Source organism: Entelurus aequoreus, linkage group LG09 (genome assembly GCF_033978785.1).
Source record: "Entelurus aequoreus isolate RoL-2023_Sb linkage group LG09, RoL_Eaeq_v1.1, whole genome shotgun sequence".
NCBI classification, from domain to species: Eukaryota; Metazoa; Chordata; class Actinopteri; order Syngnathiformes; family Syngnathidae; genus Entelurus; species Entelurus aequoreus.
In genome coordinates, this window is record NC_084739.1 from 6591990 (window position 1) to 6605243 (window position 13254).

General features: G+C 34.9%; 1 protein-coding gene across 1 annotated transcript in view; it reads left to right on the forward strand.

Annotated features, from left to right (window-relative positions):
- The window catches only part of LOC133657833 (calcium-activated potassium channel subunit alpha-1a-like), a 217402-nt gene that overhangs the window by 182974 nt on the left and 21174 nt on the right, over positions 1-13254 (forward strand). The window contains exons 14-16 of the mRNA XM_062059616.1: positions 1086-1280; positions 1515-1633; positions 8379-8603. Of these exons, the coding sequence (XP_061915600.1) occupies positions 1086-1280; positions 1515-1633; positions 8379-8603 (539 nt within the window). The remainder of the gene's footprint in view (positions 1-1085; positions 1281-1514; positions 1634-8378; positions 8604-13254) is intronic.

Here is a 13254-nt window from a genome sequence, read left to right on the forward strand (position 1 = left end):
ATATATCTATATATATATATATATACACTACCGTTCAAAAGTTTGGGGTCACATTTAAATGTCCTTATTTTCAATGAAGATAACTTGAAACTAGTCTTAACTTTAAAGAAATACACTCTATACATTGCTAATGTGGTAAATGACTATTCTAGCTGCAAATGTCTGGTTTTTGGTGCAATATCTACATAGGTGTACAGAGGCCCATTTCCAGCAACTATCACTCCAGTGTTCTAATGGTACAACGTGTTTGCTCATTGGCTCAGAAGGCTAATTGAATGATTAGAAAACCCTTGTGCAATCATGTTCACACATCTGAAAACAGTTCAGCTCGTTACAGAAGCTACAAAACTGACCTTACCTTTGAGCAGATTGAGTTTCTGGAGCATCACATTTGTGGGGTCAATTAAACGCTGAAAATGGCCAGAAAAAGAGAACTTTCACCTGAAACTCGACAGTCTATTCTTGTTCTTAGAAATGAAGGCTATTCCACAAAATTGTTTGGGTGACCCCAAACTTTTGAACGGTAGTATATATATATATATATATATATATATATATATATATATATGTATGTGTGGGGAAAAAATCACAAGACTATTTCATCTCTACAGGCCTGTTTCATGAGGGGTTTTCTTCAATCCTCAGGAGATTGAGGCAAACCCCTCATGAAACAGGCCTGTAGAGGCGAAACGTCTTCTAATACAAACCCAAAACAGTCCAGTTGCGATCGATTGAATGCCCTGAGAATACAATGACCCGGATGAACGAGAACATTCATAGACATGATTCTACACAACACTTTGTATCACTTTACAGGAAAAAACTGACAAAAAGGAGAGGACCAAAAGTGCCTTTAGGAATGTCTCAGTTATGAAAAGCACAAGTTTGCTAGCAAGGTTAAAATGTCAATGCAGAGTTCTGCCAAAGTGTTTATAGCTCACCCTAGAGTTTTTGGGAATTTGCTGCTAAAGTTTGTCTCTCTGGTTTTGAACTGATCTCGAAGGTGTCGTTCCTGGGCCGGATTTAGCCCCAGAGGCCGCCAGTTGAATAACACTAGTTTTAAAATCTGCCACACCTCTCCCCAGACGTACTTCAACGACAACATCCTCACGCTGATCCGGACGCTGGTCACAGGAGGAGCCACGCCGGAGCTGGAGGCTCTGCTCGCCGAGGAGAACGCCCTCCGAGGAGGCTACAGTACGCCGCAGACGCTGGCCAACAGAGACAGGTGTCGCGTGGCCCAGCTGGCCCTCTACGACGGGCCCTTCGCCGACTTGGGGGTAAGGGGACGGTTAAGCGGAGATGACCCATTTTTGGCACTACCCCGGCAGCGCACATCCAGACTTCTCGGCTGGTCGCCGTCCTTAATCGGATGTGAAGAACAGAGATCACGCACAGCAGCTACTAGTGGATGTGGGACTTCTCTGCAGCTGTTTATTTACTGCGTTTTTTTTTGGAATAACTTGAATTCCGGCGGATTAGGACTAAACGTTGTGTGTTATTGTGTTCACCAGGATGGCGGCTGCTACGGGGATTTGTTCTGTAAAGCACTGAAGACGTACAACATGCTGTGCTTTGGCATCTACAGATTGAGAGATGCTCATCTAAGCGGGACAAGCCCTTGCACAAAACGGTAAAATGTCCTGCCATTAGCTGGTGCATGGAACACAAAATCGACCATTTTTACTGTTGAAAAAGCGTCCGTTTTTTTTTTAAACTTAAACGGTTCAAAACTAAATGTTTAAAACAAAAAGGTTTTACCTTGAGGTGCTATCTTTAAAAGGTACATTGTGAAATAAGTTTGACTGTTTTGCTTCAGGCAGCACGGTGGTACAGGGGTTAGTGCCGGTGCCTTCCAATTAGAAAATCATGGGTTCGATATTTATGTATACATGTACATATATTGCATATGTATACATGTACATATACAAATACAGTATGTATTTGTGTGTATATATGTGTATATATATTCTTATATATGCATATATATGTTTGTCTGTGTGTGTATATATATATATATATATATATATATATATATATATATATATATATATATATATATATATATATATATATATATATATATATATATGAGTTAACTATGAACAATGTGATTACATATTTTAATCGTTTAATCATTTATATATATATATATATATATATATATATATATATATATATATATATATATATATATGTATATATATATATATATATATATATATATATATATATATATATATATATATATATATATTAGGGATGTCCAATATATGCGTTAAAATGTAATATCGGAAATTATCGGTATCAGTTTTTTTATTATCGGTATCGTTTTTTTTTTTTTATTATTTTTAAAAAAAAATTAAATCAACATAAAAAACACAACATACACTTACAATTAGTGCACCAACCCAAAAAAACCTCCCTCCCCCATTTACACTCATTCACACAAAAGGGTTGTTTCTTTCTGTTATTAATATTCTGCTTCCTACATTATATATCAATATATATCAATACAGTCTGCAAGGGATACAGTCCGTAAGCACACATGATTGTGCGTGCTGCTTCTCTAATAGTACTAACCTTTAACAGTTAATTTTACTCATTTTCATTCATTACTAGTTTCTATGTAACTGTTTTTATATTGTTGTACTTTCTTTTTTATTCAAGAAAATGTTTTTAATTTATTTATCTTATTTTACAAATTTTTTTAAAAGTACCTTATCTTCACCATACCTGGTTGTCCAAATTAGGCATAATAATGTGTTAATTCCACGACTGCATATATCGGTTGATATCGGTATCGGTAATTAAAGAGTTGGACAATATCGGAATATCGGATATCGGCAAAAAGCCATTATCGGACATCCCTAATATATATATATATATATATATATATATATATATATATATATATATATATATATATATATATATATATATATATATATATATATATACTTTATGTATTTAAAGTTAAAGTACCAATGATTGTCACACACACACTAGGTGTGGCGAAATTATTCTCTACATTTGACCCATCACCCTTGATCACCCCCTGGGAGGTGAGGGGAGCAGTGAGCAGCAGCGGTGGCCGCGCCCGGGAATCATTTTTGGTGATTTAACCCCCAATTCCAACCCTTGATGCTGAGTGCCAAGCAGGGAAGTAATGGTTCCCATTTCTATAGTCTTTGGTATGACTTGTGTGTATGTTTGTATATATACAACATATACAAGTGTGTGTGCGTACATATTTATATGTGTGTGTTGTATATATATACTGTACATGCACACGTATGTGTATATATATTCTTATATATGCATATATATGTGTGTGTGTGTGTGTGTGTGTGTGTGTGTGTGTGTGTGTGTGTGTGTATATATATATATATATATAAATAAGTTAACTATGAACAATGTGATTAATCGCGATTAAATATTTTAATCGTTTGACAGCCCTAATATTTAAAGAAAAATGGCAAAAAAAAATCTAATTAAATACCCTAATAAATAAATTCAACAATGACCAAGATTCAAACGGAAAAAAAAGTTTAATATTAAAAAGAATTACAAAAATAAAATTTGAAAACTAAATTGGCCCTAATGTGTCAATGTGAATTGGAATGTTGTCTGTATGTGTTGGCCCTGCGATGAGGTGGCGACTTGTCCACGGTGTACCTTGCCTTCCCCCTTGCTATTTATTTTTAGGGGGTACCGGGGGGGGTGTATATTGTAGCGTCCCGGAAGAGTTAGTGCTGCAAGGGGTTCTGGGTATTTGTGCTGTTGTGTTTATGTTGTGTTACGGTGTGGATGTTCTCCCGAAATGTGTTTTGTCATTCTTGTTTGGTGTGGGTTCACAGTGTGGCGCATATTTGTAACAGTGTTAAAGTTGTTTATACGTTCACCCTCAGTGTGACCTGTATAGCTGTTGACCAAGTATATGTTGCATTCACTTGTGTGTGTGAAAAGCCGTAGATATTATGTGACTATGTACTTCTCCCTACGTCCGTGTACACAGCGGCGTTTTAAAAAGTAAAAATTTTATTTTTTAAACCGATACCGATAATTTCCGATATTACTTTTTTAAAGCATTTATCGGCCGATAATATCGTGCAGTCCGATATTATCGGACATCCCTAGTAAATAGTCATGAAAACAAAGGAAACACTTTGAATGGGAAGGTGTGTCCAAACTTTTGGCCTGTACTGTACGTCAAACTGACAAATATCGGTTGACCCTTATAGGCAGGATGTATGAACCCTCACTACCTGTTTTTCACTATTTAGAACGCACAGAAAAGAAAAAAAGAGAAAGTTGTTTGTTCTTGTCTCATATAGCAGTGGTCCCCGACCCGGTATCGGTAACAAGAAATGTATTTAAAATATATATATATATATATATATATATATATATATATATATATATATATATATATATATATATATATATATATATATATATATATATATATATTTATTTATTTTTTTTTTTTTTTTTATTTATTTTTTTTATTTTTTTTTTTTTTTAATTTTATTTTATTAAATCAACATAAAAAACACAATATATACATTATATATCAATATAGATCAATACAGTCTGCAGGGATACAGTCCGTAAGCACACATGATTGTATTTCTTTATGAGAAAAAATAAATAAATTACAAATTAAACCCCCCCCCCCCCCCCCCCCCCCAATTCAAAATATATTTTTTGAATTGCCGTATTCCTTTAACAGTGGTTCTCAAATGGGGGTACTTGAAGGTATGCCAAGGGGTACGTGAGATTTTTAAAAAAATATTTTTACAATAGCAATAATTCAAAAATCCTTTATAAATATATTTATTGAATAATACTTAAACAAAATATGAATGTAAGTTCATAAACTGAACATCAAATCAAGTAGGCTATTCCATTCATTACCATAAACCCAGAGTTTCCCCCATGCCATGATGGTTTGACCCTCACTAAAATGTCTGTCAAAAAGAACTGTGAAAAGAAATGCAACAATACAATATTCAGTGTTGACATTACAAAGCAACAATGCAATATTCAGTGTTGACAGCTAGATTTTTTGTGGACATGTTCCATAAATATTGGTGTTAAAGATTTATTTTTTTGTGAAGAAATCTTTAGAATTAAGTTCATGAATCCAGATGGATCTCTATTACAATCCCCAAAGAGGGCACTTTGAGTTGATGATTACTTCTATGTGTAGAAATCTTTATTTATAATTGAATCACTTGTTTATTTTTCAACAAGTTTTTAGTTATTTTTATATCTTTTTTTCCAAATAGTTCAAGAAAGGCTACTACAAATGAGCAATATTTTGCACTGTTATACATTTTAATAAATCAGAAACTGATGACATAGTGCTGTATTTTACTTCTTTATCTCTTTTTTTCAACCAAAAATGCTTTGCTCTGATTAGGGGGCACTTGAATTTAAAAAGAATTCACAGGGGGTACATCACTGAAAAAAGGCTGAGAACCACTGGCCTAGTGGTTAGAGTGTCTGCCCTGAGATCGGTAGGTTGTGAATAGAGATGTCGATAAATGCTTTAAAATGTAATATCGGAAATTATCGGTATCGTCTTTTTTTATTATCGGTATCGTTTTTATTTTATTTTTTTTATTTTTTATTTTTTATTAAATCATCATAAAAAACACAAGATACACTTACAATTAGTGCACCAACCCAAAAAACCTCCCTCCCCCATTCACACAAAAGGGTTGTTTCTTTCTGTTATTAATATTCTGCTTCCTACATTATATATCAATATATATCAATACAGTCTGCAAGTCTGCAAGGGATACAGTCCGTAAGCACACATGATTGTGCGTGCTGCTGGTCCACTAATAGTACTAACCTTTAACAGTTAATTTTACTCATTTTCATTCATTACTACTTTCTATGTAACTGTTTTTATATCGTTTTACTTTCTTTTTTATTCAAGAAAATGTTTTTAATTTATTTATCTTATTTTATTTCATTATTTTTTTAAAAAGGACCTTATCTTCACCATACCTGGTTGTCCAAATTAGGCATAATAATGTGTTAATTCCATGACTGTATATATCAGTATCGGTTGATATCGGTATCGGTAATTAAAGAGTTGGACAATATCGGGATATCGGCAAAAAGCCATTATCGGACATCCCTAGTTGTGAGTTCTAACCCCGGCCGAGTCATACCAAAGACCATAAAAATGGGAGCCATTACCCCCCTGCTTGGCACTCAGCATCAAGGGTTGGAATCGGGGGTTAAATCATCAAAAAATGATGGACTGCCGATATTATCGGACATCTGGAATATTTACATCAGGGGTGTCCAAACTTTTTCCACTGAGGGCATGCATTCTGAAAAATCAAAGCAAGCGGGGGCCATTTTGATATGTTTTATTTTAAAAACCAATACAATATATGTATAAAAAATATACATTTAGGCCTCCACTCAGGCTAAAGGGTTGTGGTCAAAAAAATATTAAAAATGTGTCATTATTCAGTATTGTTATTTGTATTATTATTCAAGTTTTAAATCTCCAGATCAACTTTAGGTCCATCTGTCAATATAACGCTTTTAAAGATTTAAGTTGTATGCTCTTTATGTCAAAGAAAACCCTGTTTTTTTTATGGAAAAAATACAAAATATGCAATATTTTCACACAATAACATTTTTAAGTGGAATATTTGAGATGATATAATAATTGGAGCCTTGAAAAGGTCAATAACTCATAACAACATTGATTTTAATTCATTATTATTTTTTGAGCAATGGCACTTCAAAACAAATCACACTAAAATTTTTGGGGATCCAAATAAATCTAGTGTTAAAAAATAAATTCTTTTTTTTTTTTTTTACTGTTTACTTTTAACACAATAATCTCGAGATCAACCTTAGATCTATCCGTCAATTATACGTTTTATTGTTGTTTGTGTTTTTCGTTTGTTCGTTTTAGGCCCTTCTTTATAAAAAAACAGCTCAGTTTTTTATATGGCAAACACAAAATATGCAACATTTTCCCCAAAAATATCTCAGATGTGACGTAATTGGAGCCTTGAATAGGTCAATAATTCATAATGACATTCAGTGTTTCCCGTAAACTGCCAAGATACCTGTGGCGGTGGGGGCGTGGCTATGGGCGTGGTCACCATGACATCATCGAGTAATTTGCATAACTTACTAAAATGATATGATTTTCTCTAAAAAGGCTCAAAAAATGTATACTTACTAATGAATAATAACAGTTTTGTTTTAAACGTCCATCCATCCATCCATTTTACAATATAATTACAACATATTTATATACAGATTTGAACAATAAGTTATTTACTGAAATATGTTTATTAATTCTGGTTCTTACAAAAAATATATCTTATAAAAATATAAAAGCTAATATGTCTCTCAAAGCTCTGCCCCTTTATTAGTGCATACTAATTAATTTAACTTTAGCCTACTACTACAACCATATTATTTACCAGCAACATAAAGTGAAACAGAGGCAGAGGTGTCCTGCCACAGTCAGTAACAAATAAACAGAAAACATTAGTGGTGGTAGATAGACACAGAGCTTCATCAAACATCTGATCCACTGAACAAAGAGCTCCAAAAATCTTGATCCTACACTTCTCTTTTGTAAAGTAAATCTGACCAGCCGATATGGGCATCTACATCAACTATATGATTTGCCCGAGAAGCTTGACAGGACACAAAAAAAAAAAAAAAAAAAAAAAAAAAAAAAAATGTAAAACATTTTTTCTTGTGGCGGCCCGCCACGAAAGAATTAAGGCTGCCACAAAAAAAAAAAAAATGTTTTAATTTTTTTTTTTTTTTTTTCATTTTTTTTTTTTTCATTTTTTTTTTTTTCACAAATAAATGAATGTGTGGGAAACACTGACATTGATTTTGATTCATTATTATTGTTTAAAGAACAAACAGCCTGCATGGCAGCTTTGTGTTATTAGAGTAAACATTGCGACATTTTCCTGTTACATTTCACCTGTTTGCTCTTTTATACCACTTATCATATTTTTCATTTTTTCCCTCGTATTTTTAAAATGTGCCGTGGGGGCCCGTTAAAAAAATGACCTTCAGGCCGCACTTTGGACACCCCTGATTTACATAAACCAGCAACATAAAGAACAACATCGTGGCTGGTTTCACTTTTGCTCTTCGGTTCTTTCACAAATGCCACGTGATGGAACGGCAACCAGTGCAGGCTATATTTTTGCATTTTTACTTTAAATCCGCCTGATTAGCCTCGAGCGCTTTCCATGCAAAAGTGAAAGTACCGCAATGTGAGAAATGTCAAGAAAAACTGGAATTTTTAAAGCCGCGTGGACTACTTGCACTCATTCCTTCCCCTCTTGTGACACTGGCAGATACGTGATCACCAACCCGCCGTACGAGTTCGAGCTGGTGCCCACGGACTTGATCTTCTGCCTCATGCAGTTCGACCACAACGCGGGCCAGTCTCGGACCAGCTTGTCCCACTCGTCCCACTCCTCTCATTCCTCCAGCAAAAAGAGCTCCTCCGTCCACTCCGTCCCGCCTTCCAACCGGCAGAACCGCAGCAGTAAAACCCGGGAAGCCAGAGAAAAACAGAAGTAGGTGCACTTTGTTGACTTCTTTGTATGTAACCGTGCATGCTGTGTGTAGTTGTGTGTTTGTGTGTGTGTGACTTTATTGTGTGACTTGTCCTCTGCTGCCTTGCTTCTGCTTCTCCTGCATAATCATCTTCATGACATGACATCAACGCCTCCGATAAAGTCTGTGTGTAGGCAAACCAAACTCCAATTGTTACTTTTGAAATGGTCCTCTAGCTACACACACATTAAGTATGTTGTCGTTATACATGTCGTACCTGTTCCCTTTTAATGTGCTCATCCCGTAAAAAATAGGATAAAGCGTTACAATCCAATCCACTTTATTTGTATAGCACGCAGGCCTGGCCCTAACCAACCTGGCGCCCTAGGCAAAATTTTAGGTGGCGCCCCCCCCACATCGGCAGTGAAGTGTATATACTCACAAGAAACCGAATAGCTTTGTCTTTGACAAATTAACATATTATATGAGAATGTTATGTTATGATTATCTTTAACCAAATCACAGCAGTGCTCAAATTAAAAAAACAGCATTCCCTCTCATGTGATATTGCTTAATTAACATTAATGATGTGCACTTTAACAACTAGGCTTACAACTATACCTAATATATAAAGGGGTGGAAAAGTGACTATTACCTGCAGGGCAAACATTAGCAATAACAATGTCAACAAAAAACACCTGCTTAAAAGATCTAATACAAATGTCCCTGAGGAATGTAAGGTGGGAGTACTGTAATTACCTAACATTACATTATTATTTTCCATAACAATTTAGCCCCCTCCACAATATTAACCCGACGTTAAAACAGAACTAGCTATTTATTGATTAGCAATTGCCGAATCATGTAACATTAGCTTAATGCTAAAAAAGCCAGGTTACTATCACATTCTGTAACAGACAAATAATTTCATGTAGGCTAACGTTACCTCCCTGCTACCTCTGTCTTTTTCTCGTTTCTCCTCTTCTTTTCTCTTTTTTCTTCCCTGGGCAGCTGACAGTTTTGGCCGTTTTGACATCTTGTGTTGAAGGGAGGGAAGGGAGGGGGCGCACCGTGCGGGGGTAGGCGTAATGTTGTAACAAATAATATTTCTATTAAATAGGCTTTACTTTGCATTTTAATTAACGTGGGATTATTTTTTGTATTTAGAAATAATAGTACCAACTTTTATTTATTTATTTATTTTTTTCTCCAACATTTGTGGCACTGACGTGGCGCCCCCTGATGGACGGCGCCCTTAGCATTTGCCTATACGGCCTATGCCACGGGCCGGCCCTGATAGCACGTTTAACCTCTTGAAGGCCTACTGAAAGCCACTACTACCGACCACGCAGTCGGATAGTTTATATATCAATGATGAAATCTTAACATTGCAACACATGCCAATACGGCCGGGTGAACTTATAAAGTGCAATTTTAAATTTCCCGCCAAACTTCCGGTTGAAAACGTCTATGTATGATGACGTATGCGTGTGACGTCAATGGTTGAAACGGAAGTATTGGTACACCATTGTATCCAATACAAAAAGCTCGGTTTTCATCGCAAAGTTCCACAGTATTCTGGACATCTGTGTTGGTGAATCTTTTGCAATTTGTTTAATGAACAATGGAGACTGCAAAGAAGAAAGCTGTAGGTGGGATCGGTGTATTAGCGGCTGGCTGCAGCAACACAACCAGGAGGACTTTGACTTGGATAGCAGACGCGCTATCCGACGCTAGCCGCCGACCGCACGGATGATCGGGTGAAGTCCTTCGTCGCTCCGTCGATCGCTGGAACGCAGGTGAGCACGGGTGTTGATGAGCAGATGAGGGCTGGCTGGCGTAGGTGGAGCGCTAATGTTGTTAGCATAGCTCTGTGAGTTCCCGCAGCTAAGTTAGCTTCAATGGCGTCGTTAGCAACAGCATTGTTACGCTTCGCCAGGCTGGAAAGCATTAACCGTGTATTTACAGTTCCATGGTTTAATAGTATTGTTGATTTTCTGTCTATCCTTCCAGTCAGGGGTTTATTTCTTTTGTTTCTATCTGCAGTTAAGCCCGATGCTATCACGTTAGCTCCGTAGCTAAAGTGCTTCGCCGATGTATTGCCGTGGAGATAAAAGTCACGGTGAATGTCCATTTCGCGTTCTCGACTCTCATTTTCAAGAGGATATAGTATCCGAGGTGGTTTAAAATACAAATCCGTGATCCACAATAGAAAAAGGAGAAAGTGTGGAATCCAATGAGCCAGCTTGTACCTAAGTTACGGTCGGAGCGAAAAAAGATACGTCCTGCACTGCACTCTAGTCCTTCACTCTCACGTTCCTCATCCACGAATCTTTCATCCTCGCTCAAATTAATGGGGTAATCGTCGCTTTCTCGGTCCGAATCGTTCTCGCTGCTGGTGTAAACAATGGGGAAATGTGAGGAGCCTTTCAACCTGTGACGTCACGCTACTTCCGGTACAGGCAAGGCTTTTTTATCAGCGACCAAAAGTTGCGAACTTTATCGTCGATGTTCTCTACTAAATCCTTTCGGCAAAAATATGGCAATATCGCGAAATGATCAAGTATGACACATAGAATGGATCTGCTATCCCCGTTTAAATAAAAACATTTCATTTCAGTAGGCCTTTAAGGCCCAAGCTGTTTGTTTACATGCTTGTTTTTTTTCTCTTTGCTATTTGGGCTTATTGGACCCTAACTAGAATAAAAACTAAAAATCATCTTTTGATATGATGTACTTAGTCCATAAGTACACAAACGTGTACTTCATGCTATTTTTTTATTTTTACACTTTTTTTTTCTTCCAAATTCCATTGTATGTTATACTCTTCTGACACCACCAGATGGCAGTATAAGTGTCCACATAAGTGGCCATATGACCCCAATTCTGTAGTGTACACACTTTTGGAAATAAGAGCTAAAAGGTGCTGTCCACACATGTGGCCACTAAGCTTTTAGAGGTGAAACAACAAAAATGTTGCCAAAGCGCTGCACAAAAACATTAAAAACAAGATTCAAATACTATCCTTAGCTCCACCAATGACTGAATAAAAACTGAATCAATAAATATAAAAATAAATATGATTAAAAACAAATTTAAATTAATTAAAACAATAAATATAAATACACATTTAAAAACACAGAGGACCACACAATTCACGTAGTTACAATTTTAGGGATTATTTTATCTTTCAGCCAAACCTTTTTTAATTCTATCAGTTACAATTTCTAAATAAGGTTTCCAATTATATCAACTTTTTATTGTTATTCATTGAATAATAATTGAGCTGGATTTATTGTGAGCAATTTAACCCTTACTTGTGAAAACAATTACGGATTCTGGACATTTTACTCAAAATAGTAAGAGTAGTTTGGGTGAAATCCATCTGTTTTTTTTACGTTTTAGTAATGCTCAGACTTAATATTGATTTTTATTTTAGAAAAAAAATATTTAAATTACAGAAAAACCTCTAAAATCTATTTTGTCCCCCCAATATGATAGTAATTGTTCACTTAGTTCATATTTAAACTCAAACTAGTAAGAGTAGCTTGGGTGAAATCCATCTGTTTTTTTACGTTTTAGTAATGCTCAGATTTAATATTGATTTTTATTTCAGAAAAAAAATATTTAAATTACAGAAAAACCTCTAAAATAAATGTTTTCCCCAAAAATGATAGTAGACGTCCACTTATTTCATATTTATACTCCAAATAGTAAGAGTAGCTTGGGTGGAATCCATCTGTTTTTTTACATTTTAGTAATGCTCAGACTTAATATTGATTTTTATTCCAGAAAAAACTAATTTAAATTACAGAAAAACCTCTAAAATTTAAAAAAATCCCCCAAAATGATAGTAGACGTCCACTTATTTCATATTTATACTCAAAATAGTAAGAGTAGTTTCAGTGAAATCCATCTGTTTTTTTACAGTTTAGTAATGCTCAGACTTAATATTGATTTTATTCCAGAAAAAAATCATTTAAATTACAGAAAAACCTCTAAAATAAAAAAAAATCCCCCAAAATGATAGTAGACGTCCACTTATTTCATATTTATACACAAAATAATAAGAGTAGCTTGGGTGAAATCCATCTGGTTTTTTACGTTTTGTAATGCTCAGACTTAATATTGATTTTTATTTCAGAAAAAAAAAATTTAAATTACAGAAAAACCTCTAAAATAAATGTTTTCCCCAAAAATTATAGTAGACGTCCACATATTTCATATTTATACTCCAAATAGTAAGAGTAGCTTGGGTGAAATCCATCTGTTTTTTTACATTTTAGTAATGCTCAGACTTAATATTGATTTTTATTCCAGAAAAAACTAATTTAAATTACGGAAAAACCTCTAAAATAAAAAAAATCCCCCAAAATGATAGTAGACGTCCGCTTATTTCATATTTATACTCCAAATAGTAAGAGTAGCTTGGGTGAAATCCATCTGTTTTTTTTACGTTTTACTAATGCTCAAACTTAATATTGATTTTTATTCCAGAAAAAATGATTTAAATTACAGAAAAACCTCTAAAATAAATGTTTTCCCCCAAAATGATAGTAGACGTCCACATATTTCATATTTATACTCAAAATAGTAAGGGTAGCTAGGGTGAAATCCATCGGTTTTTTTACGTTTTAGTAATGCTCAGACTTAATATTGATTTTTATTTCA